The sequence below is a fragment of the Girardinichthys multiradiatus genome, chromosome 5 (assembly GCF_021462225.1).
Source record: "Girardinichthys multiradiatus isolate DD_20200921_A chromosome 5, DD_fGirMul_XY1, whole genome shotgun sequence".
Classification (NCBI taxonomy): domain Eukaryota; kingdom Metazoa; phylum Chordata; class Actinopteri; order Cyprinodontiformes; family Goodeidae; genus Girardinichthys; species Girardinichthys multiradiatus.
The window spans coordinates 47,666,572-47,694,453 of record NC_061798.1 but is presented as its reverse complement, the minus strand read 5'-3'; the positions used below and the strand labels follow the sequence as shown (position 1 = coordinate 47,694,453).

The 27,882-nt window shown below is 39.8% G+C and overlaps 1 protein-coding gene across 2 annotated transcripts; it reads right to left on the bottom strand.

Moving 5' to 3' along the window:
• Positions 1-276: 276 nt before the first annotated feature.
• On the bottom strand, positions 277-27,410 carry uso1 (USO1 vesicle transport factor). Of its 2 annotated transcripts, XM_047365663.1 has the most exons (27): positions 27,338-27,410; positions 27,170-27,236; positions 25,623-25,709; positions 25,195-25,259; positions 20,191-20,267; positions 19,920-19,931; positions 18,145-18,245; positions 17,969-18,071; positions 17,774-17,829; positions 17,529-17,649; positions 16,140-16,318; positions 15,911-16,051; positions 15,157-15,245; positions 14,907-15,061; positions 14,622-14,827; positions 14,496-14,516; positions 10,464-10,574; positions 9,611-9,729; positions 9,262-9,443; positions 9,059-9,180; positions 8,823-8,961; positions 7,665-7,828; positions 4,069-4,131; positions 2,324-2,422; positions 2,132-2,233; positions 1,812-2,006; positions 277-1,029 (listed from the first exon to the last, which is right to left on the bottom strand). In XM_047365663.1, the coding sequence occupies exons 1-27, from the start codon at positions 27,379-27,381 to the stop codon at positions 961-963; spliced, it is 2,889 nt and encodes a 962-aa protein (XP_047221619.1). In that variant the 5' UTR covers positions 27,382-27,410; the 3' UTR covers positions 277-960. The 2 variants fall into 2 exon arrangements, with proteins under 2 accessions (XP_047221619.1, XP_047221620.1); XM_047365664.1 differs by lacking the exon at positions 14,496-14,516 and having other exon boundaries at positions 27,338-27,409.
• Between the last annotated feature and the right edge of the window lie 472 nt (positions 27,411-27,882).

Sequence of the window (27,882 nt, the reverse complement as noted above, 5' to 3'; positions counted from 1 at the left end):
ATTTGCAGAAACTGGCTGATTTTGTTATTGCATCTTCCCAATAAAGGCCAGACTATGAACCAGTTTATTTTCATAATGCCTCAATTAATTTAAATTTTCATTTTTTTTTATGGGATCTGTAATTTTTTGTGTATTTCTTGTTCTTAATGTAACTTTCTTTACCTGTTCATTTAATTTCCTGCAAAGCAGTTTGAATTACATTTATAAAATATGAATAAACTTTCCTTGCCTGAAATTTCTGCAATATCGAACAAATAAAAACAAAAAAAGCCTTAGTTGTAGATTTAGTAAAATTTAATTTATCTACAAGTATTTTCCATACGGCATACAGATAGATTAACTTTTCAAGGTGGCTCTTAAATTGATAAGTTACACAGTATCATACAGAAGCTGGATGCCAGAACTGCATAAAAAGTTGAAAAAATACGTCTCATTTCCACGGTCTTTAGGTTTTCCGTCAGAGTTTTGCAGCATATCGTAGAGCAATTACGCGGAGCCGTCCAGGAAACATGGAACGACTTGTGGTTAAAACACCAGAACAGTAAGATGGTTCTGAATGTGAAGGAAATCCAGGTGAAGACGTGAGACAGGACGCCACTATGCTACTTTTTAAATCCTCCCCACCAGATTTCTCACATTAATGGTGTTAATTTACTCTAGCCTCTGTTTTGTGATTAGGAAATATATAAACAGCAGAATAAAATAAACACGAGACCGATGGGGAACCCTGTGGAGATGAATGCACTGACAAGCTTAAATCTCAGCCATCTGAAAATGCAAGAATAACCTGAACATGGAACGGTTCAAAAACTCAACATGCTCATGTGATGTAACCGATTACAGGAAAACAAAGACAGCATGGCAGCAGGGAGGAGAACTGGTTCAGTGAACACCCGTCCTATTCCTCAGTTTCTCAGACGTGAAGTCTTTTCTTCTCTCCTTTCTATTAATGTTTCCTCTCTAGTCCTCATCTTCATCCTCCTCGTCAGATGTCTGATCCCGGGCATCGATGTCATCTTCATCTTCCACCTGAAAGGGAAGAGTCACAGTCTAACTAAAGCAAACAGACAAACCAAAGCTGAGTCATAGGAAATCATCGTTTTGCTGCTGTAACTAAAGTGAACACCAACAGTGCAACCAGGCTGATATATAATCATTTAAAGGAGTTTCGGTTGTAGCTCTCCAGATTTTCTGAGGGTCTTTTATTTGGATTGTAGCTCCTGTTTCTCTGATCATCAGTCAGCATTTTAATCTACAAAGATTATTTTTTTTTCCCAGCATACCCATGCTGAAAGGCCTATTTTAACGAATAAGAATAAATCTAGCAATGACAAAGGACCTCAGGAAGGAAGGAAGAAAGGATACATAGGCTATCTGTCAAATCAGGAAGGCGCATCAAACATCAAACATAATTGGGGCAAACGTTTAACTTGCATTAAACGTTTTTGGGGGTTGGGGGCTAAAAAATAGAAACATTTCTAAATTGCAGTAAAAAAACGACCTTCCACATGCTCGTGACAAAAACATACGACATAAAAGATCTACAGGAACCTAAAGACAGCTACAAAGTACCATCATTTTCTGGTGCCTCTGACTGGAGGAACTCATAATTAGGAGGGCTCCACGGTGTTCAGCATTTAGGGTAATTATGCAATGAGTCTGATGATATGTGGGAATCTACCTGACAACCAACTTTAGAGGTCCTAAAAATAAGTTCTGCTGTATAGAGGTCAGAACAACTGTGAGCCTGAACATACCAACTAACTAGTCCTATTTTCTAATAATCCAACCCTCACTGATAGTTTTCTTACTGTCTCTCCAAGGTCTTTGAGTTTCTGCTTGAGGCTGTGGATTTTCTGGTCCTGATCTGCGAGCAGCATCAGCAGGTCGTCCTGCTCCTTCTTGGACTCCTGGACTTCAGTCTGCAGCTTTGACTTCTCCGTCTGCAGGATGGCCACCGTGCTTGTGGCTGAAGCCAGCTGCTTCTCCAGTTCTGATCGACTCTCCTAAAAAAACAGACGGGGGAGACGTAAAGAGAGAGATGGTAGGAAAGCCACAGTGGATTTATCTGGAAATTATAAAAACTGAAAGAAAAAAACTGTTTAAAAAAAGTTCAGAGATTTCTCCACACCTTCAGTTTCTCTGTCTCAGACGTCTGAGCTGCGAGTCTGCTCTCAAGTTCTGCCTTGGCTGCATCTGATGAGTTGTCACTAGGATGTGCTGTGTCAGAGGACTGACAGATACCAGAACAGGGCTCTTTAATTAAAACAACCTGGTATGTTTCCCAAACTGGTGTCACATTATTTTTCTTAATGATCTTTACCGCTGCTTCCGCTCTTCTCTGCAGCTCCTGCCTCTCGGCCTTCAGATGGCCAATTTCTGCCAAATGGGACTGAACCTGGTTCTTTAACGCCTCTAGTTCCTGCAACATGTGACAGAAAAATAAGATGAGTGCCTCACGTTAAAAGCTCTAGTGGCTCAGGGTTATTCAGACAGCTAATTAGCAAAAAGGATGAGCGATTATAATCGTGGCTCCAAACAGAAAGAACACATTGAGAAGTTCTGTGGAAATAAAAGTGAATGATAGTGAACCAGGAACTAGTACTACAGGTTGGTTGAGCTGTTCCAGTGAGGTCTCTACAGGACCTGGCAGAAACAAACGGCACAAAGTCATTTTGCTGATTTTACTCACAGATTAGCTTTAATTGATCATTTTGTACCACAAAATATTAGGTTGGACAACGCTGAAAATAGCTTTATGTGTGAGGAATTGTTCTGCTATCTGGGGATTTTTTTAAAGTTTTAATATGTTTAAAAATATAAAAAAGATTAAACTTTCAGATAATTACTCCTCAGTTGAAGAAAAACCTGCATCCAGCAACCTGAGGGAGTTTAGTGATTTCCATCATTTCGAATGACAGTGTTTTTATTTACCTAAACAATTAAACATTGCTATGTTGTAGGGTGTCCGTTACAGATTTATTACAGAAATCAGAAATAACCATTATTCGCTCAGCAGGTTAGAGCTTTACAGAAACTGGACTCCGTTACAAAACCGCCGTCAGTGCATCTCGGTCAGATTTAAGCTCAGACTTTGACTAGGCCACTCTGACATGCTGTTAGTTTTATTCCAGATGTAAAACTTCCAAAGGTTCCATAGTCCCTCCAGCCCACAGAATATTTTCCCAAACGTGGTGGGGGTCATCTGACTGTTTAAGAAGATGTGAGACGGGCCTTCATGTTCTTTTGGGTCAGCAGTGGTTTTGGAACTCTCCTATGGAGGCCCAGTCTTACTTTCTTTTTGCTGAATCATGAACTCTGACTGAGACAGTGAGGCCAGAAGTGCCTGGATGGTGTTCTGATTTCTTTTGTGACTCCCTGGATGAGTTATTATCCCGGTTTTAGAGTGATTTAGGGATGACCAACCACTGCTGGGAAGGGTCACCAACGTTGCACTTCATTTCTCCATTTGTGGATAATGCCTCACTGGGCCACTAAAGCCTTAGAAATGGCTTACAGAGCATATTTCTTACCTGTTCTTAAATTCTTTAGATCTGGGTATGATGTGTTGCTTTTGAGATCTTTAGCCTACTTCATGCTGCCAAACAGGTTCTGTTTAAGTGATTTCTTGACTCTACAGCTCTGGCAGTAATCAGGCTTGGGGTGTGTCTAGTAAATTTGAACCCAGGCTTTTTTTTCGCTTTGAGCTAGCCTGGTTTGGTTAGCTCTTCCCTTTGTACATAAAACCATTATTTGAGAACTCAGATTATGTTTTCTGATATGAACATGTCTTCATTAATCTTAAATATTAAGGCTTGCAATATGAAAGGTGGTAAATACGTTTTCACAGTTCTGTATATGTTTTAACAAATAAATGCCATGTCATTTCCAGAAACGGCCCATTTAACCTTGTGCTCAGGAGGGTAACCGTCTACGCCACAACATCATGAAGGAGCATCACCCTCCCAGGTTTACTCTGAAGGCTGATTGGATGAAAAGTTAAACAGATGCTTTTGTACAACACCCCCTACCCCCCCTCCACAAAGAATAGAGGTCATAAAAAACCACCTGGAGAAGCTCAGTGTTGTCTGATCCTCCTGCTGGACCCTCTGCTGCTTGTGTTGCTGATTTCTACATTAAAAAGCACAAATAAAACACATAAAACAATCAGTCACGTTGACTCTACTTGCAGAGAGTTACACAAATAAGAACACAGGAAGCCACAATAAATTTAATATGAATGAAGAGTGTTTTAAGACCAGTGTGGGTCTGCATAAATTAAAATTTTTGATCCTGCAGGAAGAAAACCTTGTTACTTAAGAGGCACAAATTAAAATCAACTGTTACCCACACTGTGTTTTCAACAGGTAGATCTGTTGCTCCTGATTTCTGTCCTGTCAAAAAAAAAAAAAGCCTGACCTGCCGATTCCGATTTTGGCCCATATCTATTTTCTTCATAACTGACACCATCAGGTGTCATAAGGTCACAAAAAACCTTCAATGCTCAAATCTTATGTTGTGAACAGTTGTGACCTGGTGGGCGGGTCTGTCGGTCAACCCTCTCTCGCCGATCGATCACTGCGTCCCTACTAAAAATAAATTAATATATCCCGAATTTGACATAAAACAGTATTTAGGTTTTTCTGATGTCGGTTTATTAGTCCTGCATTCATCATTAATATAATGCTGGTATAATGACATATATCTACTACAGATGCAGTTGAAGAGGAGCTGAAGATATAGCTCCTCTGTTGTTCCAAGCTGCGGCATATTTTAAGCCTGTTTAGCGCTTCATGCTTGAATTATTCCATTTTAGTCTGTTTATAAGCTAGATCATTTTCTGATGCTCGTTTCACTTGGATCCGACCAGAAAAGGTGCGACGAAATAAAGACAACGGGCTCATTTAGATGGAGGTTTTATAAGGATAAGAAAACCAAAAAGTGATTTGTTCTCTATTATAAGTCCCAGCAAATATCCATTATATCTGAAACCTGCCTGCGCCGTGTCCTACTACTGTAAACCCTTTGATTTGTTCAGAGCTACTTACATCTTGAAAGATTACCTTTTCTTTTAACAAATGCTCATAGTTTGCAGTTGTGTGCAGCACTTTATTTCAGCTGTGGTTGTTTTACAGTGGTTTACAAATAAAGTTGGTAGGGTAGCGAATTACAATAATTCAGACTTCCTGCTAAATGTGTACAACACTTCAAATCCTAGTTACTTCCAGGGGGCCGTATTTCATTGAAATTAACGGTGGAAGCACGGTCAATATTTATTAAAAACATATTTAGTGGGAACTCTGCTTCTTTGGGTGCAGTGCCACAGGCGTGACTCTCCAGGGTTGAGCTTAGCTAAAACCATTCACAGTCGTCCTGCATGTTTGTGAGCGGAGAGAAATTTGATGTCAGGAGTTCATTCTTATCGTGTTGTTTGGATTCAGAGGCCTGGCTTTAAATAAAATGGCAAAGACCGCCTCAGGAGAACTGGGAGAAATTCACTAATTCACTCTAAAAATGGTTGTAAAATGTTGCGGTACGAATGGTGTAAACTTAATCTGCTTTATTTCATGTTTTTAACCATATCTGCACTCTTAAAACGGTTCTCCAAATAGGTTTCTAAATCAATATGTTGCCTGTTGAGACCGTGTAATTTTGTCGGTCTGTCTATCTTTTTTGGTCCATATAATCTAGTTCTAGTAGAAAATAAATAAAATGACTCCATAGAAAACTGTAACAAATGTACAGGACTTTGGTCCTGTGCTGGTTGTTTAAAGTGCTTTTATAAATAAAGCTGGGATGGAAATTTAAAGGGATTTTGCCAAAGCAGATTCACATGTTGTAGCACATTGAGACGAGAGAAACGAGAGCTCTGGTGTTCTAGCCAAACGGCTGTGCTAATTTCACAGTGTTTACACTGTGAAACTGTATTATAATCACTTTAAAGTCAGAAAGCTTGCAGCATTCAAATGCGTCGAATAAATCCTGAGAAACAGCAGCGCCTATTGTGGTTGTTTCTGTCTCAGAACATTTTCTAAACCCTAAAAAGCTACTTTGAATGAAGTACCTAGATCAACAGCAGACTGTTTTAATCAGATGCTGATGGTTTATAATCTATTAAATTACATGGAAATTTTCAACCAATTTGAGATGGGGAGCACTCTCCTCTTCAAACGTTCCTGAAAAATGAAAAAGTACTCCCATCCTCCCCAGGTCTTTCCTCATGTAAAGTTCTACCATGGTAAATTCAGTGGAAACACAGAGGTGGGGTGTAGCTGTTTCCTGGGAATGTTTCTGTTGTCTGTTAAAATATGGATTGTTCCAACAGCTCTATCTAAAAGCTACTCATTAAGTCAGGGTTCTTACAGATCAGACGAGCTTCAAGATGTTGCATAAATACCAACATCTCAGTACTCTGAATCCAGAAACCTATCTTTTACAAGTCTGGATATTTTTCAAAGCGATCATGAAAAGGAGAAAAATGTCTGGCAACGGCAAAGATTTATTCAGATTAAATTTACCTTTTAATACGAACCCAGGCTGGGAAATTATTTCAATTGTGTTCTATGCTTTAGGAAGTATTTAATGTCGACTAGCCCTGTCTTTTAGTGTTTAACCGTTTCTTTCTCAGACATGGAAATTGACTGAGCTTTTACTGCGACTAACTCTATTTGCATTATTTGCTGTTATTTTAACCTTACGTTTATGTTCTCTCTCTTTTCTCTTCCTAGAAGCTACACCTTGCCTGACTCTGTGTCTACCTGTGACACCTTCGGGGGGGGGGGCATCATCCAAGCTTCTGCTGGCAACAACTTAATGCTCACCCTCTACAGATGATCCACATAGCCCTGTCTTTTAGTGTTTAACCCTTTCTCTCTCCTAAACATGGCTACTGACTGAGCTTCTACTGTGACTAATTATATGTTCTCTCTTTCAGACTCTAACCTTGAAAACTGGCTCAGAGTTTATCTGTTCTTTCTTTCTAGGTGAAACGACTAAAGGAGCTACATCCATTAACATTTACTTTTCCTTCCCATAGAAAGTACTCCTGGATCAGTGCTTCTTTGTTCTCTTTGTGTCTCTGCTCTGTTCTCTCAAACCCCCAGTCGGTCGTGGCAGATGGCCGCTCACACTGAGCCTGGTTCTGGTTCTGCTGGAGGTTTCTTCCTGTTAAAAGAGAGTTTTTCCTCTCCATTGTCACTACATGCATGCTCAGTATGAGGGATTGCTGCAAAGTCAACGCCAGTGACTGTCCACTGTCTCTACATGCTCATCCAGGAGGAGTGAATGCTGCAAGTCACTGACTGGATGCAATCTGCTGGGTTTCCTTAGATAGAAAAACTTTTTAACCAATTTGAATAAATAACTGAATCTGACTGAACTGTTCAATGATTTGGATTAATTGGAATGTATGTACCTGACTTTTGTGAAGTGACTTGAGACGACATGTGTTGTAAATTGGCGTTATATAAATAAAACTGAATTGAATTGATAGATGGTGCCAGAATTTTAAGATGGCGACTTCAAGCCTAATTTATTTACATAATACAAGCAAAAGCTCCAGAAGGTTAAATTCTAGAAGGCTTGAAGACCATTAAACAAAAAAACTTGAGTCAGTCAGCAGAGTGAAGGCCAAGCGCCACCATGTTCTCAGACATGTTACTAACCAGGCTGTCGATGACAGCATCTTTCTCACTGAGCTGTGTCTGCAGAAGTGTTTGTTGCCTCCGGAGCTCCTCCAGCTGCTCTCTGAGCTGAGAAAGTTCTTCTGTCTGCAGCCCGTTCACCTGGGTGTCTCCCTGGTTGTTTGACTGACTCTGGTTTTCCTTACCTGAAGACAACAACCACAAACAATCGGTTCAATTTTGCATTGAATGTTTTTATAGATGCAGCCACCATGATCTTCTTCCTCATGATTCAAGTTTGAATTCAGGGAAATGTTTATCTTCACGATAATTTAAACTTATAAATCATTCACTTTATTTTCCTTTCTTTAAAAAGAAAAGGTGATTCAATCAATGTTTTTTTCTTTCAAAGGAAACATTTTCATGCGTAGAAAATAATCCCATAGAAACGTTTAGTCCCAAGGACCGGATTTTAAACTGGTCCAAGTTCAGAAACCAACTTCAGGGTTCCTTCCATCGTCTTCTGCTTCCAAGATCGGATCGCGGGGGTAAAAGGTCCAGAAGGGAAACCCAGACATCCATTCTTCCCGGCGACATCCCCCCAGCTCATTGTGGGGGACTTGGGAGACGTTCCCGGGCCAAATGGGTCATACTGTCCCTTCAGTGAGTTCTGTGGGACGAGTCCAGTAGGGGGCCTAATCAGCTCAACTGACTCATTTGATACAAAATCGTTCTGGGATGAAGCAAATAATCTGGTATGAATTCCCAGAGACAGCTGGGTTATTACCAGATGTTTATCAACTGATGGTTTCTTCACCTCCTGATTTTGAAAAGAAACATTTTGCTGGAAACTCTCGTAAACTTAGGCACAGTTGGCAGCTAATTTAAAATAAAAAAATGGGGGCGCAGGGTGGCTCAGTTGGCAGAGGCTAAGTTTTCCTGGGTTCGGGTCGTGATCTCGGGCCATTTGCTGCATATCTCCCCCTGCTCTCTTCACCCTCTTTACGGTCAAATCACTGTTTAATAAATTCTACTAGTGGCAAAAAAAATCTTTAATAAAATGAACTATAAGCATAACCTACTGATGTTTTAAACTCAAATATGTTGAATCGGGGGAACATCTGAACCCTGCAGGACAGCGCATCCTGCGGACCAGTAGAGGGAAACCCTCATGTAGAAGACATAAACACATGAACCCACCTAATTTGAGTTTTAGGATGTTGTACTGGTCTTTGTGCTGCTGAATTTGACTCTGCTGCTGACTGACTGTAGCTTGTAGCTGTTCAGTATGAGTAGTCATCGACACAACTTTCTCTTTCAGCTCCTGAATCTGAGCATCCTGATGATCAAAAGCAAACAAAGAGACTCAACATGTCAGCATAAAAGAAACTATACTATAACCTCGAATATTCATTCATTGTTGCATCAGCATTTACCTGTTCTCTGATCAACTCTTTATACTGAGTAACAATGTTATCATGTTGTTCCAACGTCTTCTTCACCTCCTCTTCCTTCTTGTCCTCCTCACTAGACTTGTGAACAGCTTTGGTTATCAGACCTGTGTGCAGCAGAGAGAGAAATTGTTAACTTTTTATTGAATAAAAACATTTTAGATGAGCCGATCTGGAGGACGACGGACCTTCCAGCTCTTTGACCAGTCTGGTGAACTCGTGGTCGAACAGCATCTGCTCCGGAGACGGGAAAACAGGCTGCGGCTTCAGCGCCGCCCGGGAATACAGCTCATGTTTGGTGATGAAGCCGAGTTTCTCTACGAAGTTTTCCTTCCCGATGCGTTTCTCGATCAGCTGCTTTAGTTTCTCCCTGAACAAGAAAAAAAAGCAAACTCAGAAAAGAACGTTTTTAAAAAGGAAATATCGTGCAAAACCAAGTCCAAAACTACTCTTGCCAAGAAGACAATTAGTATATTGTTAAAATTCTTTACTGCCAGTCATTAAAAGAGCCTGCAGAGCTGAGGAAAAGACACTTACTTGGTGTAGTTTTCCAGAGAGTTGTCGTTATAATAGATACAGATACCAAGTAGGAGAGCACAAAGACCCTGAACGAGCCGCTCATCTTCTCCCAGATTCTCTGAGATCTGAGCCGTCAGCTACGACAGTCCCTGCGTCAAGGATTCGTTCCAACAACTCGTAAAAAACTCGAATCTCCTGCTTTAGGTTAACAAATGAATTTAAAAGCAATAAAAGGTCTGGACACAAATATTTAATTTAAAGACTTAGAAGAAAGGATCTGAAACAGGGTCCATTTCAGTTTAAATGTGCAGAATTAAATCCTCCACTTTTACCCACCCTAAATTTGTTTGATTTTTGCTTAACTTTGGGTGTGTTGGTGCATAAAATTTGTTCACATTGTGTATTTTGGGGTAATTGCTTTTTTTCCCCTTTTAAACTAAATAGAGCAACAAGTACCCCTTTGACATCATTTCTGCCATTGAGCCCCATTCTAAATGCATTTTCTGAATGCACTAGTAATTCAATTTCTATTTTTTTATTTCGTTCTCATATTTTAGTTTTTTATGTTATGTTTCATTTTTTTCTCATCAGGCAAAGATGTAAATATATACATTTGAAAATAGGATGATGAAAAAATGATCTTTTTGACAACTTAACAAACACTCCTTGCTCAGATTGTACCCAAAAGAAAGATTACAATCTTTAAAACCGGCACTTAAAGGGGTGAGAAACTGAAAGGCGACCTGTCCTGGACATACCCAACCTTGTTGAAAGAACATTCGTTTAATGCCACGGAGATCCAAGTTTAACCCGAAATCAAGGGACCCCAGAGGTTTAAAACGAAACTGTGTGCAGGCAGCTTCAAGGATACGAATGGAACATTATCCTGATTGTGTAGGAAGTGTGTGACAGCGATCGGACAGTTGCTGATCCACGTGCAGAGCAACATGAGAAGACCCACTCTGGTCTGTACTTTACTGCCCTGCAGAGAGACAGAAAACATACGAAACGTTTACAGACATTAGGGTGAGGCTGCTGAAGAATCCAAAAATAAAACCCCAACTCTGAAACGTTTTAAGCACACTCTTTGTAAGGAAAAATGTTAAAACTGAAGGCTTTGGGGACTGATCAAATCTGCTGTTAAAATAATCTGTACATCTGAACATCTAGACATCTAGCAAACACCTTCATCAAAGATATCTGATGAATGTAAAAATAACAAATAAAAATATGAAATGTTGAATAAAATATGCAGGAGCTATAATTTCTCCGGGTGATTTTAAGACAATTTATTATCCCGACATAACGGTTGTAAAACCAAAGCGACTTTTCCAGTTTAACGCTTCGGATGGCATATGCTGTTAATATTGTTATAATTAGTTCAAACAGACATAAAAACATTCAGCTTATCAAGGTTAGATTTAAAGCACGTGCAGGCCTAGAGGATAAAACTCGTTTATCTAAAAGGATCGACTGCAGCACAAATTCAACACTTTATTGTTTTCCTGGTTTGTAAATTAAAGTACGATGACACTGATGTTAAATCTGGAGCCAAACCTGCAAAGCGAATCCCACCAAAGGTGCTTTTCAGGAAGGAATCCTGAATTCAATGCAATTAAAACCAGCTTCTCTTCCTAACCAGAAGCACTTCATGCAGCAGAGAAGCTGGTTTGCTGGTGTAAGCTGAGGTGAGAAGCTTTTTGTGGAGCTCTGATGGAAAATTAAAAATGTTGTTTAAGCCTGAGAATCAGCTGATGCATTAAAAACGCAACGCTCAGCATGCTTTCAGACAAGGAGAAACATTTCCTGCTGCGAAACAATGGCTGACAAGCAGGTACGAAAATCTGAGCAAAGAAAGTGCGAGGGGAAAAATAAAACTTATTTGCATTAGATAATACAATTTTAAAAAAGTCACCTTCTCAGCTTTTGCCTCCAAATGTGACGTAATGCAAAAATGAGGAAAACAGAAAATGAAAACAAGTTTTAAATAAGCAACCTATAATGTGTTTGTTTCTGAGATCCAGGTGTTTAAAAGTCATAAACTCAATCAGTTTGTTCAATGTGGCAACGGTTCAGTGAATTTCATTTTGTGAACTGCTGCAACAACAGATTCATATGAACGCTCTGCTTTGATTATTAAATCAGAGGCGACTTACATTCTGTCATTCTTAATGAGCCACCAAAACATAAGGAACACTTCAGCACCACAGCCTACTGCTTTACTGGGTGCCTCAACACAACGTTGCTACATTGGGTTAATGTGCAGCAACTACAGAGTTTCTGACATTTCAGAAAAAAGGTTTCCAGGAACTCCTCACATCTCCTACTTTTAGCTGTGAGAGACTTTGTCGGAGCAGGACAAATGTCAGCTTCTGGGTTATAGAGAAGGGTGTAATGAGCTGCTCATGTAAAGAGACAAACCATCCTGGATTCCCAAAGTTCAGACAAATCAAAATCATATTTTTTATTCTTTTAGAGCTCAGGAAATGTCCAGATCCCTTTATTGTCTAGATTCTGACCTCATCAACTCTACATTGTTATGGTTTTGCTTCATGTAGGAGCTACTGGCAAACTCAGCAGTTTAGCAGCTAAACGGTAAAATACAAGGAGTTCACCCAGCTAACTAAGGTGAAACGACACACTTCAGAGGGAACTTTAAAAGGAAGAAGATAGGTTTCCAGGGAACAACGATAAGGCAAAAAGGATTAGAATGGATTCCTGAATTTATCCCCCTGGACGACTAACTGGTCGTCTTGGTGTAAAATAAAGGTTTTTAAATAAGGATGTCATTCAGAGGAAAAAATATGCTAAATAATCCAGTCTCCTGGTAAATCACTAATGAACTATAATTAACCACAATTCTGGGGTTTAATTTCACCAGCAGCACCCAGGCCTGATTCCTGCCTCACCGGTACAATTAAATCGATTCAATAAAACCTGTCTGACAACATGAAGTAGGTTAAAAGATTTTAAAAAGCAACATCATGATCTAAAGAAAGGGTCACAAAGCCATTACTAAAACTTCCAGCTAACCACAGTGGCAGAGGAAAGACCGGCCTTCCAAAATTACTCCAGGAGAGTATTGATGACTTATCCAGGTGGTCACCAAAAAACCCAGAACTACATCTAAAGCACTGCAGGCCTGCCCTGCCTCAGTTAAGGTCAGAGTTCATGATTCAACGAGCAAAAATGGACCTCTATGGGAGAGTTCCAAGGCCAGAACCACCGCTGAGCAGAGAGAACATAAAGGCCCGTCTCACATCTGCAACCCGTGAATCATCTGGGCAGCTTGGACCCGAAATGATGGAACTCTGCTCTCTAGCAGAAAATCCTGAAGGAGCATGTCCTGCCATCAGTTCGCAACCTCAAGTTCAAGCACACTCGGTTTATGAAGCAGGACAATGACGCAAAGCACACCAGCATCTGAGTGGCTCAAAAAAAGCAAAATCAATGTTTTGGAGTGGCCTATTCAAAGTCTGGACTTAACTCTGATTACAATGTTTCTGCATTACCTTAAACAAGCCGATCACGCTCAAAAACCTGCCGATGTGGCTGAATTAAGACAATTCCACAAAGAAGAGTGCGCCAACATTTCTCCACAGAGATGTAAAAGACCTGATGTTAGTCATCGTAGATGGCAGCTGTTGGGTTTAGGGGGAGGATGTTTTTCTTTCCCTTAATGAATGAAATCATCTGAAAACGACCTTTCATTTTTACTGAGAATATCTTTATCCGATATTAAATGTGTTTGATGAGCTGAAACATTTAAGTATGAATCAAAAACGGAAGATATCAGTAAGAGGTTTTTAGAGCACGCAGCCAAACTGCACCTTAAACTTCTATTCTGGCGTTGGACCGGTTAAAAGTTGCTGCCACTGTCAGATTGTGTGGGAGAACTGCTGTAGTTTGTTATTAATCATGCTGTTGGAAGGAGGAGCAGAGTCTGAATCACAGTAAATATTACCATTATATTGTCTGTCATGATAAACCTCTCATATACTATAATATTCTTCAGTCATATCGCCCAGCTCTGCTCCACTAGGCTGCTGTTAGAACAGGATTAGCAGATTTATGGTGTCGTGTCTTTCAGACAGAACATCTCTGACATTTTAAGCATGAAATAAAAATAATTCCCAGATTATTGTAATTGACTCAAACTGACATCAGCAAATATTTGAAGAGTTAGCATTTATATTTGTGTGGCTAAACACACCCTGAAAGGTGACGAGATCAAACGGTTCTCTGCTTATGGTCAGCATAATAAAGCAAACTCCCACTAGCATACAGACTTTTCAGTGTAGAGGTTTTTAAAGGCCTACAACTGGCAGAAAGAATAAATAAATAAACGAGTTAAAACAAAGAACTAGAGTCATAATCTGGTGGATAAAGAGAAGAGCAACTGTCACTTCTAGAAGCTGTGTATGAATTAGACACCATTTAGTCAAGAAGCTGAAATGTAAAAAGAAGCTTGGGACATTTCTTCTGTTAAATGCTGTTCTGTTATCCTAAGGAAACACTTTAACGAATGAGAGAGAACAATACGAGTAAAAGTTTCTAACTTGAACAAGAAAAGACCCCAGATTAGCCACAGCACACACCTCCCTGGTAGCGCAGAAACAAGCCGTTAGGATGACAACAACCACCAAAACTTCTCCTCTCAAACATCTCTTCGTGTCCTTCATGCATTTCTCTGTACAGTCAATGCAACCAGGTTGTCAGTGTGTTTGTTACACTACTGACGGTTTAGTGGCAAAGCAGGACACTAAAAGGTTAAAGGTAAGCAAGGTGACAGGTGGACCACCGAGACCCCTACTATTTAGGCCAAGCCAAAAACAATCAGCATAGATACCACCTAAAGACTCAAAACACACACATACACACACTACAGAGGCACTTTACTCACCCGTCGGACGATCTTATCACCCTGCAAAACCACAACTTCATTGAGCTTTACATGTCAGTGTTACAGCTATGCTACCCAGAAGCACCAAGCCCGTTAAGTGTTGGGGTTGTCGGAGCGGTTTTCTACCTGGGACAGGATGTTGGTGCACTGCTGCAGCAGAGAGACGGGCGGCTTGCCCAGGCTGGTGGCGAGCTGCACCCTAAGCAGCTGCTCCTTCTGGGTGAGGTTGTCCTGCAGGGCGTGAGCCAAGGCCACGGCAGCACACCAGTTAGAATGAGAGTCAACTGAGAACAGGCCGCCACACAGCAGCTGGCCTGCTGAGATGGAGTTGGCTTTAGGAAACAAGAGGAGAAATTCATAAAGAACTGAAACAAGTATTAAAACAATAAAGGATGTGAACAGAAAGCTTACCATCGATGGTGGAGGGCAGCAGGGTTGCAACTATCTCCCCCTGACCTTTCTGGTTCCTATAAAGAAAACACTGGAAGCAGTAAAGGACCGCACAGCGAAGCACAAACGGTTGCCTCTCGTTCACCATGGACATAAGCAGCACCACAATGGCTGGTCTGAAAGATAAAGACCCCAAAACATCCTTAAACAAAAAACGCTTTAAGTTAGAAGCGGGAGGAAGTTTCAATACATGGTGAACTGGTCGCATTACCTTGGAGGGTTTGACGGGGCATTGACAGAAGCAAAGTAGTCCTGGTTGACCTGTGAGCCCCTGATAACCTCTGAAACTGTGTTTATATTCTAAAAGAAAGCAGACAGATCAGAGTGGACATCCACAGAACCCCGGAAACTGTGAACTTTCACATGTCTGTCATGTTACAACTGGAAATCCACCCATTATTGATTAAAAAAAAACCTCAAGCACAGTCATACTGGATGGAAAATACCTCAAAACATCAATTTAACTTGTCACAGATTCTTAATTTAATTTGGACTTTAACTGGGCCAATTTAACAAGTCAATATGCTTGATCTAAACCCTTCCATGGCTACCTTCAGCTGGAAGGTAAATCTCCACCTCGGCATCTAACTGGTTTTCTGCCAGGACAGTCTTTTATTGAACTCCATCCATCTTCTCATCAACTATGACTACATTCCCTCTCCTTGCTGAAGAAAAGCATTCCCACAGCATGATTCTGCCATTAACATGTTTCATGGTGGGATCTGAATGATACCACAGGTTTGATTTACAAAACAATCTCAAAAGCATTAGTCATTTTTATTCCACTTCATAATTATGCACTGTTTTCTGTTGGTCTATGGCATAAAATCCCAATAAAAGTTGTGGTTCTAACATGACAAATATAAAACGTTTAAGGGCTATGAATACTGCTGCCAGGTAAAGTAACTGAGCCTCACAGGCAGGGCTATGAAGGTGTATAATGAAAGTCCATCTGGGATTATTACCTCTGTGAGGATGTCAGCAGGGACACCAGTCGCCATAAGGATGGTACACAGCTGCTGCAACAGGCCACACTGATACATGCACTTCTGACAGCTAGCTGTCGCTCCAGGTGAGTTCACTGGTGACACCATCACTCGCACCAGCTGGGATAAAAAATAAAAAAAAGTTACCGCTTTTCTTAAAAAACTACCTAAATCAGTGACCAGATTAAAGCAACAGTTTGTGTCTTACCTGCAGCATGAGGTGGAGGTTTGTGACTTTCTGTGCAGACCAGCCGGAGTTATCATTCCCCACTTCAAACCAAGGCTTCATCCTCTGGATGTAGGAACCCTCCTTAAAGAAGTTCTGGTTGGAGCTGTTGTTCTTTAGCAAGTTCACTAGCAATAACAAACAATCCTCAACCACGATACCTGCAATGACAACGGATCGGGAGATAAGGGAGGGTCTCCAAGCAGTGTGACTTTAAGAGGTCTTTCCAATAGTTCCTGGGCTTCCTGAATGCATTTTGTTTGACCTTTGCCCCCTCAATTGCAGACAGGTTTTCAGCTATTGGTTTTGAGTCAACTTGAGCCATTTTACTACAGAAATAGTTCTAAAATGGTCTTTGGAAAACGTTATCAGTGACTCATTCCCCAAAAATATTATCTAAAGTTGGTTGCTTGCTAAATTTTGTGTGTTGACGACACTGGTTCAAATTCAATTCAATTCAATTCAAATTCAAAAATACTTTATTAATCCCAAAGGGAAATTAAATAATTCATCCCTTGAATATATGAGCCTTTTTAGGGCTAATTGAAGCAGAATTAAATTAAAAACGACCTTTCAAAATAATCAGGTACTGGTTTGAATGTGTGTGAAAAAGCAGCCAAATTCCAAAGAAAAGTACGTATCAAGAACATATTAAAGTATTATAAGAAGCTGAGGCTTATTGGTGACACCAGGGATGGTTGACCCAAAACCTTTGGCCAAATAAACACACAAATTGTTTGCCAGACATAAAAATCACCGTTTCCAGGCCTGTTGCACTGAAGAGAATAGTGAAGACCTAGGACTCTGGAGGATCAAGAGCAGAGGTGTCCGAAGTGCGGCCTGGGGCTATTTGCGGACCCTGGACAGATTTTGCGTGGAACCCAACCACAATATTTGTCCCAAAATCTGCATTTAATTGATTCATTAAACTTGATTAAATATAGCAAGTGTTTTCAAAAAATAGTGAAAACCTACAAAAGCCTTTTTATAATTTGGATTTAAAACAATCTACAGATCCCTTTTCCACAAAACTGACTCCATTATTTATTTCCTTGAAATGATGCATGGTTTGTGTCATTTAAGATGGTTAAAAATTGCAAATCTTCTTGTGTTCATCATTAAAAAAAATATGGTGGCAAAAAGTTTGGACACCACTAATCTAAAGGAATTGTTTGAATAGGAATAGTCCAAGATCTCTATATGCTTGTGAGATTTTATAGGAACCCGACTGTTGTCCTACTGGCAAAAAGGAGGTCATACCAATACACAACGAAACAAGAATGAGTGTTTTTAGACATATCTATGAAGACTATCTGTAAGTATGAAGAGTCCTGCAGTCATTTAATCATTCAGTGGTCACAATTTTCTCACCTCCATCGCTGCTGCCCTCTTCTATGGTGATATCCAGAAGACGCTCAAAAGCGTTTTCAAATGCCACAATTTTCTGAATGGCTGCGTTGCCTTTGGTCAGCTGCTGCAGCAACAATAAGCCCTGTTTGAAACAAAAAGCAAACAGAACGTGGGAACTTTAGCGGCTGCCAGAGACCCGTTTAGACCTCTACGTTTGGAACGATTTATAACTTTATTAAGCACAGACTAAAAACGTAAGTACTCACATCATTGCGAATTACTTCTCTCGAGTCAGCCAAAAGGTCCATTAATCTGGAAACACCTATGAAAGAAAACAATCAAATATAAATAAATGTCTGACCCCCTGAATAACTAAAAGGTCTCAAGATGTTAATAGAAGGCAGACTGCAAAAGGCCTGAGGTTAAAGCAGTGTGACGTGAAGTGACGAGAAGAGCCTCACCCATGGGGCTGACGAGGACAATCCCCTGCACCTGGATGCCCTGGTTCTTCAGGAGAGCAGTAAGCAGCTTTACACCGGGCCAGCGTACGTGGAAGTCAAACTCCTTTAAAGAAATAAAATAAAACCATTAGCTAAAATTTCTGATACACTGCAACAGGACCAAAACAGTGCAGTACCTCCAGCAGAGTGAGGAGCAGGGTTATATGCTCTGGGTCCTGGAGGAATTTCTCTGTAAACAGGGTCCCGAGGTCATCTCCCTGCTTCTGAGCATTTTCATCTGTCACAGGAAATGCAGCGGCAGAGATAACATTTTCTTTAAATACTACAGCAGGAACCACGCTACTACTTCAGGACTGACAAGTTTATTTACAGAAATCATCCCAAAGCACAAAGCAAAGGCATGCATCCCTTCTCAAAACCACAGGGGAAACTAAAAGGGGCTTCACAAAAGACATGAGTGAGAAACATTAATCTGACCAAGGTAACAGACCTTAAATACACTAATGGAGGGATTTGATTTGTACAGCAAAGCTGTGATTTCTGTGTTTGAAGTCGCAAAATCAATGATGGCCTGAATAGCACCATGGAAAGTCAGTGGTCCCAGGACCACTGCAATGGTCCAGTATGGCTGCCGTGCATAAAGCACTTATTCCCCTTTCACAAAACACTTCAGGGCAGGATCAAGTCTCCTTTTTGCCATCTCCATGTGTTTTGTAAAATGACTCATATGGTAAGTCTAGAGGTCAACCCGCCACCGTTACGGTGCTAACTTATGGGGAGAGTTCCGACACAAATTTGTGTGAGAAGTACTGACACCACTATCGTCCCGCACTACCGGCTTCATTTCTGAAAGCTCACAGCTGTGAGAAACATTACCATCTCCACTTAGGAGACTTTCTGTATCTGGTTGCCAGGCAGGCTGACGCAGCTCGTTATCAGGGGTTAACGATGGAAATGTTCAGTGAAAAAGGTTGTCTTCCACATCACAATTCTAAACAACTTTGTGCTGATCTATCTCATACATTTTAAGAAAAGACAAAGAAGTTAAAGACTGTGATAAACCGATATGAGAAGAAACTCAAAATACTGTCCAGTCCCTCCAACAAAGTCTGGGTCTCCCCAGGGATCTCCACTCTGTTGGATGAGCCCAGAAAACCTCCAAAGGGAGGCATTTAGGGGAAATCCTAATCAGATGCACGAACCACTTTACCTGGGCCCTATCAATGTGGAGGAGCAGCGGCTCTACTCTGAGCTCCTCACATTATCTCTAAGCTTCTCCCTACAGAGGAACCTTATTTCAGCAGCTTGTACGCAACATCTCACTCTTTTAGACATGATCCAAATCTCATTGGGTTGGGTTGGGTTGGGCAGGGCTGGAACGCCAGCGCACAACAAAATGAAACAATACAAATTATTTAGACAAACTGAAAAAATAAAGAGTTGACAAAACTGTGAATAAAGATAAAAAACTACATAAAAATATAAGCATTTATTGGGAAAACGAAGAAAGACTGAGAACATTACAGGAATAATTCAGCAGAGAGCACTGTGGGGTTAGTGAAGCATTAGAATCCAAACACCTTCCTGGATTTTAGTGAAGTTGGTTAAACGTTTTGTACTTTAACGACAGCACAGTTGTTTCGGTGACAGTAATGACCAGCAGAAACACAATCATGTGGTTTCCTGTGTGACAGTGAAGGGATCATTGCATTTGTGATGGAAAGGTGAAAAGGGTGCTTTGAAATAAAGCCACAGCTCACATGCCACAAAAACACAGCTGAGAAATCGAACAGTCTTTTAGGATTAGGCCACTGTGCAATGTTTTAAAAAAATACAATAAAAAATAAAACAATCATAAACGTATTTCCACATTCAAATAAAGGGAGCGTGTAAAACTGGCAGGAGTTGGTGGTCAAAAGTATTTTCATCATGCAGAGTAAAAGGTTTTTACCTTCTGATTCATCTGTAGGGTTAACACATGAAAGAGAAGAGAGAGACACGAGTCTTTACAGAAAGTCACCATCAATACATGGAAGAATGCAGATTTGAGTGTTTTCCAACTAAACACGTTTACACATGCAAACATTAAACTGGATCAGTCCATTTATAGCTGCCACACACCTAGGAGGAACAATATTCTGACTAGATTAGCTTTTTTCTCCTAATCGTGAAACTTTCCAATGAATTCTGCCCCATCTGATAAGAGATAGAACCAGTACTACCTTGTTCTTCCTCCTCATCGTTGCTGATTACGTTATAGAGTGTGTCCAAGGCATATCCCAGGATTTCCGAGTCAGTTCTGTTGAATTTAGAGGGGGAACCACAATATCCACTAAATATGTGTCATTTTGGAAAAGTGAAAACCAGCAAACAGAAAACATTACTGCTACATCTTTCATTAAAATCAACTCCAGCAACAAACTTTTTGTAGAAGTTTTGTGTAACTCCACACTAAAACTTAATGTTTTTGTCTGTTAAAGTATTATGTATTTGTGTCTGTGAGCTCATTAAACAAGGCTGGAATTAGCAAAAGCAGACTAAAAAAATGTTTAACAAAATATTGAATTATTGCATTTCATCTACAACAATATGCAATAAAATAAAACTTTGTCATCTAATACACTGAGGGGGAAATAGGGATTTGATGCACAGGTTTTCTCACTTTCAAGGATATGAACAATCTGTGGTTTCTATTGTAGTTTCCTTTTATCATAGAGGGAAATAAAATCAACCAAATATGCAGAACAAAATATCACATAAAAGTTATAAATTGACTTGCATTTTGTAGAGTGAAATAACATAATTTGATCCCAAAAGCAGCTAGTATTCTGGCTCCAACAGATGCATAATCAGATATTCCTGATCTGGACTCCTTGTGTGTATAAAGCCAACCAATCCACAGTCAACTCTTCCATTCCAGTCTTCCCATTAGGCTTGGGCTGGTTACTGGTCCTCCATCTAAAGGCATTTTAATGAGGTGACTGAGAATGTTCCTGAGTTTGTTTCAGTTGGTTAAAGCAAGGGTAGTGCTGTGCTGCCCTTACCCCACATGTTGCTGCAAACTACCAGTAAACTACGTAGCTTAAATGAAACAGCTGCACTTTTTCCCTCACTTCAGTTCAGTTTAGTCCCTTTATATCAGAACAAGGCTAAGCCTCTTTACAGGACTGATTTACAATATATAATCAGTCCCATACATTCCTGACCAATCCTGACACAAAGCAGTCAAATTCAGCGGATTGCAGTGAGCCGTTGCAGCAATCCCTCCTACTAAGCGAGCATGTAGCCACGGTGGAAACTTCCAGCTAGACCAGCTCAGTATACTGGAGTTAGGAGTTAGGTTTTCAACCTGAAAACCTAACTCCTCTTCTTAACCAGCTAATTCCAGCTTGTTGCACTTGTCTTACTCTATGAAGCAGAAGGGCAAACAATAATCAATTTGTTGTATTAACAGTCATAGTAATTGTACTCTTTGAGTTTCAGTTCAAAGTGATTAGATTGGGTTACACACCTCTGCATTTTCTGGGTAAATTTCATAGTAAAAACATGGCACATTTTCTTAACACTATGACTTAACATACCGACCCGTTTCTACTCCCCACTATCACTGACTAAAGACCTATCGAAGGTTGTCAGGGAAAAGATAGCTCGACCCGAACTGGTATGAAAGAACCAATCAGAAACGAACTTGGTGAGAAAATGACAAGACCCGGTGTGATTATTCAGAAACAGATTAAAAATAAAACAGCCGTTGACGGCCCTTAGTTTGCAGCTCCATACAAGATCTCGCCTTATATGTTGAGGATCATCATGAGAATGTGTTGGATCAGCCCACCAGTAAACAGGAGGAGCTTGTTGATGATCTGAATGCAGTTGGGACCACAGCATCATTGATAACACACTAATGTACTGGACTGAAGCAGATTCATCTTAAAGGATTTTTTTATTTTCAAGTGAGGTTCTGTGAAGTTAATATCGGTAATGATTTCCTTATCTGTGGTAGAAAGATGCCATAAAACTGTGAGCTTTTTGGAAATGATTGAAATCTTCTTAATGTTGGAAGGCTTAACAGTTAATTGTCAACTTAAATAAAAATGTTCATATCAATGGGATCCTATCTTACGCTTGTGGATATTAATTATCTACACTTTCACAAGTAACCATTTTTACATCTGGTGCCGTTTGGCTCAGCCCAACAGCGTCTTTGTTTCTAGGTGAAGTTATGCTGTTTGAGCCTTCCAGCTAGTATCAATCCCCCAGAACAGTTGTCAGTCTGCTCTAGCTCTGCCAAGAACAGATTACATTTTTGTATTTTGTGTTAGTTGTGCAGCAGAGTGATGATAGTATGTTCCTGTGTTTTCCAGGTTTCACAGTTGTTTGAAAACTAGCCCAACACTCACAATCAGCTGATTAGCCAAATCTGCCTACGTGGCGGACTGATACGGCGTGCGTCTGACTTGCTTGTTAGACTTCGGCCCCCTGTTAGGATGCACTACATTTTCCAACAAGCTCACAATAGATATGAAATCTTTCAGCCGGGAGAAGGAACTATTACCGTTACCTTTACAAAAATCCCAACTAAGTCTTAAAGTTTGCCAATGAACACATCACTGATTCAGCGAAAAATTAGGAAAAGGTTTTGTGATCAGATGAAACTGAAATCCAGTTCTATGGCATCAACTGTGTTTGAAGAAAGATAAATGTTGAGTATGACCCAAAGGACGCTAGCTCTATAATTCAGGAAAAAGCTGGGGAAACATGCTTTGGGATTGTTTTCTGATAAGGGTACAAAAGCGCTTCAAAGCATTTAGAGTCCAATGGACAAGGCCATGTTCCATGAAATCAAACACAACAACGTTTTTTGATCGGTCATAACAGTGAAGATGGTGAGTGGATACGTCTTTCAGGATGAAAATGACCATAAACACAACCCTAATGCAACTGAAGTGTAGCTAAAGAAGAATCACAAGAAGGTCATGGAGCAGGCTAGTAAGTCTCCAGACAACAACTTATAGAATATATTTAGAAGGAAGATTAAGAAGCGACCAAGAAACCTAAAAGGTTTAGAGTTTCTGTACAGAGAATTTGGCCAAAACCCAACTGGTGATCAACCACAAGAAACATCTCAAACATACAATATTTTTTCAAGCCATGCTTGGGATCAAAAGCTTGTTTCACTCATGATATGCAAATCAATTTGAAGTTTTATGCAAGGTGTCTTTGGTTGATGTTGTTTCTCTACGTTAAAATAAATCTACTATAAAAATAGAGACTGTTTAATATGTAAACAGTCTTAAAGTGCCTGTGACACACTTTTCCCACAAATGCAGAAATTGAAAGAAAACATCTGAATATTGAAAGAATAGGGCAGTAATTGACATATTAGGATTAAAGATGTGATAAAAGACAATTGTGATACAAAATAAGCATATTTCGATGTAAAATTTTGCAAGTCTAAAGTCGCCCGGAAATGACGTCAGAGGAGAAGTCTCCGGACATTCACTGTGTGAGCATCAATGATAAACGGTTCAGGTGGAAGCCAAGTTGTCTTAAAAACAGCGTTAATATGGTGAAACTGTGCTGGTGATGGCAGCAATACTATGACAGCAGCTGTTAGTCTGCACTACTTTCCTGAAGTGAAGAGGATCAGAGCTGCCTGGATCAGAGCTGGAAAACTGAGGAGGGACAGATGGGCTCGTCACACCAAGCACAACCAGTTGAGATCGGACGACTTCTCAGCAAACTGCTTCAAACAAGAAACGTCTGAATTCACCAGAGAAATGATGTCAGAGGTCAGAAATCTGACAGACGAAGGAAAATATTGAAGCAGTCTATAGCCGTGCTGTTAGAGCATCTGATGGGAAAAGATCGCCAAAGAAAAGGTTGTTGCTGCTGCTGCTGCTGCTAAACGGATTAAAGCTCAGCAGGTAAGAACAATTCCTTGTTGCAAAAGTAGATTTAGATATTGGTAGTTAATGTTAATAGTTAAAAATCTGAAATTATTACTTTTATTATTAATTACCTGAAATTATTATTATTAAAATAAGAAATTACAGGCGCATAAGATATATTTAAATAAATGTTTCTGTAAAGATTCTGATACAAAGTAAAAGAAATCAACCCCAGGTAGTGTCTTCAGATCTTGAATCATTTCTTGTGTCTGCTGCTGCTCCATGTTGCTCACTTCGCCTCCGGTTGATTCACTCAGTGCCATATTTACTGTAACCCTGGATTTACACTGTATCCGCTCCGGTCTAGTCCGGTCCGCTGCGTAGCCCAGAGGCGCTCCCAGAACCATACGCAGATTGCGCAATAAAACCAGTGATAAATGTGGTTGCAAGTCCAAAACAACTCATTCTGTGGAAGTTAAACTGCATCATTTTTTTTGTTTTATGCATCCAGATATTTTCATGTTTTGTTCTACAAAGGGTGAGTACAGAGTACAGCAAAGCTATATTTGCTGCTTAATTTGGTGCGTTTAATGTTGAATTACTCGGTTTGTAATACCTTAGTTAACCCAGTAACTGATCTAATTGATCTAATGTTAATAACTGATGAAACACGTGTATATATAAATGCATATGTGTATTTATTTACATAGCGACGTCTTTTCCATCTTTAGTGAGTTATTTTGAAAATCCAGATGTTGTGCGGTATGATTCATGCATTTGGACTCCGGCCGGCCGTGCTCCGTCATCCGGCAACAACAGGCTCTGGTGGAATTAGATGGCCGTCCGCACGCTGCAGCACTGGTGCTCTGCCATCTGATGGAAGCTGACTTTCTTCTCCAGACTCTGCAGCGTCTCTCTGTGATAGTGGCTGAAATATGTCTAAAGAAACACCAGATTCTTTGCTGCTGTCTGTGTTGCTGCCATTGTAGCAGCAGTCAGTTTACCTGCGGGGTTCCGCTTCTACATCATAAAAGAGCTCAACATAATCGCAAAGGAGTAGCGTGGAAGTGCCTTTTTAATGAAATTTATGACCATATATCTCAACGACTGTTCATTTCAGTGGCATGAATTTCCTTTTTGAAACATTTTAATAATGGTTGCTTTCCCTAAATGTAATTGGATTTATCATGAAAATTCAAAGTCATAGGCACTTAAAAAAAAAAAAAAATAGTCAGTTCGGATTCCCCCATTATATACTTAATAATGCCTAATTACAATGAAATAAACATATTATTTGGCAGTGAATAGCAATATCTAAGTAGAGCCTCATAATACCTGTCAGTTTGCAGAATGTTAATCAAGTGATCCATCGACTGCCTCCCAACTTCCTTGCGATATTTCTGCAAAAAGGTAAGAATTTCTCTTAAACCTGTTGACATTTAATTAACATGGATAACAACAAAAACACTTTTTCAACCACACAATGCCTCCTGAACCCATTATTCAAACCTAAATATTTATGGTCAAAGAGAAGGGAAAAGCGACTTGATCTAAGCCAACAATTATTTCACTTTCATACATTTGAAATATTTATATTATATTTGAAAAGTTAAGCCAGTTTAGACTAGTAGAACTCCTTCCAGTGAATTAATAATCTAAGAAAAATAAAGATGCAAAGCTTTCAAACCACCATTTGCATCAGTGCCAAATCTTTTGACCATGACTATGCATCTCTTTTTCAGTCATTTTTAGTAATTTTTTACCTTTGAGAGGGACTTAAGAGCTCGGACAGCATCTCTACGGTCTTCTAGTAGCGTCGAGGAGGCAACCCGGTCACATAGTTTTTGAATCTGATAATAGGGTGAAAAATTACATGAATTAATTTCTTCTACATCAGCATATTTTTGGGTGTTGATGTTATATTAAAATCACTTCTGGTTTGGGTGTGTTTTCTTACTGTGACCCTCAAATGAATAACGACCTTTGTGAAGACCTGAGGGAAGCTGAATGTTGATGTTTTAAACGAAAATTATAAACATATTTATTAAATGTTTAAGTATAGTTGAAGTTATTGGTGTTTGATGACTTAGTTAAAGATTGTAACTAATAAAACTTATACCTCTGTATTGGTAATATTATCATTCTATTACATATTTTGATCTTTGCATTTCTATCGTTTATTTAAAGGTTTAGGCTGTTAGCATTTTTGTGTTTTTATAACTTTGTATTTTTTGCTTAACTATATTCTGCCTTATACTTGGTTTGTTTTACCATTGTCAATATGAAAAGTGCTCTTCAAATAAAGTTTAAATAATCTAATATAATACATTTGTTTCCATTTTCATCAGTTACATGCCAATTATCACTCTGGACAGAACAAATTATTGTTCTTGAAATCAAAAGCCCATATAGAGTTCTGAGCAAAGACCCTAAGTACTTTGAACAATCCTCCTAAAACAGTAGAATATGGCAACACACATCAATGCTTTGCTGTAGAGTTACAGGGAAGAATCTGCACACAGCAGATTACACACACAGCATTTACATACAAACGACGGGCGACAGTGGTAGAGGTTCGTCCTGTAACCGGTGGGTTGCCAGTTCGAACCCCCGCTCTCTGTCTCAGATGTTGTGTCCTTGAGCAAGACACGTTACCCGCCTTACCCACCGATGGTGGTCAGAGGGCCCGGGGCGCCTCTATATGTCAGCCTCACTTCTGTCAGTGGATGAATGATTTGGGGTCTCCGGGCGTTTGATAAAGCGCTATACAACTGCAGGCCATTTACCATTTTTACAAATTAATAACTAAAAAGAGGCAATCTCAGCAATTTCTGCCGAAATAATTATAATTTTACAGAGCAGAATTACCAATTGATCTATCGCTAGAACCAACAAAAAAAAAAACAAATGACCAATTTTTTCCAGCAGGTGATATAGTTTGTAATTAAAAAAATATAATTTGATCAAGCTTTAAAAATGACAAACACTGACGATAAGACCTCTTTTTGGCAATTTTCTATTTTGACCCTTTCGTTATAGCTCTGAACAGTTTGAGGTAAAACAGCAGGTACATTTCATCCATCAACAGCTAACTGACAGATCCGCTAACTTTGCTATTTAGCATGACTAGCTAACTAGCTAAGGTCTATCTATCTTAACTAATTTGGACGCTTTAAGAAACGTAAACAGAGATTAAGATTATAATGAAAGTGAACGTCAGTGTGTATTCGCTATTAGTCTATGTGTCTTCACTTTAGGTGAAATGTCTCAGCCACAGCCAGCAAAGTAGCTAACTGATTAGCCCTCCTACCGTCTCCGCTTCTGTCGGTTGCGGCCCGGCAGTCTGCCCTCCCATCACTCCTCTTAAGAAATTCATCCTTAATGTAAAATATCCAAAGCGTATATGTATTTCAAGGAAATACTGTGTGTCTAGAAAGTGCTTATAAATACGAAAAAAGAGGAGCTCTGGTTCAATTACCTACACCGACCGAGCCCCGGAACACAGATGAGGCCAATGCGCATGCGCGCAGACGTGGCGATACGTGGTTGATCTGCAGCTGAAGGAGCTAAACATTTAAAGGGCCAGTGCACTCATCGATTGTAAAGGCTGCTCCAACCTGGTTTGGTTAGATATACAGGTCCTTCTCAAAAAATTAGCATATTGTGATAAAGTTCATTATTTTCCATAATGTCACGATGAAAATTTAACATTCATATATTTTAGATTCATTGCACACTAACTGAAATATTTCAGGTCTTTTATTGTCTTAATACGGATGATTTTGGCATACAGCTCATGAAAACCCAAAATTCCTATCTCACAAAATTAGCATATCATTAAAAGGGTCTCTAAACGAGCTATGAACCTAATCATCTGAATCAACAAGTTAACTCTAAACACCTGCAAAAGATTCCTGAGGCCTTTAAAACTCCCAGCCTGGTTCATCACTCAAAACCCCAATCATGGGTAAGACTGCCGACCTGACTGCTGTCCAGAAGGCCACTATTGACACCCTCAAGCAA

Excerpts from the sequence above, each read along its gene's own strand:
- uso1 (XM_047365663.1), bottom strand. The coding sequence starts at position 27,381 with ATGCGCATTGGCCTCATCTGTGTTCCGGGGCTCGGTCGGTGTAG. Across the intron at positions 8,962-9,058 it reads AAGAGTTGATCAGAGAACAG|GATGCTCAGATTCAGGAGCT; the intron begins GTAAATGCTGAT and ends TTTGATCATCAG. Across the intron at positions 2,234-2,323 it reads AGAGAAGAGCGGAAGCAGCG|TCCTCTGACACAGCACATCC; the intron begins GTAAAGATCATT and ends GGTATCTGTCAG.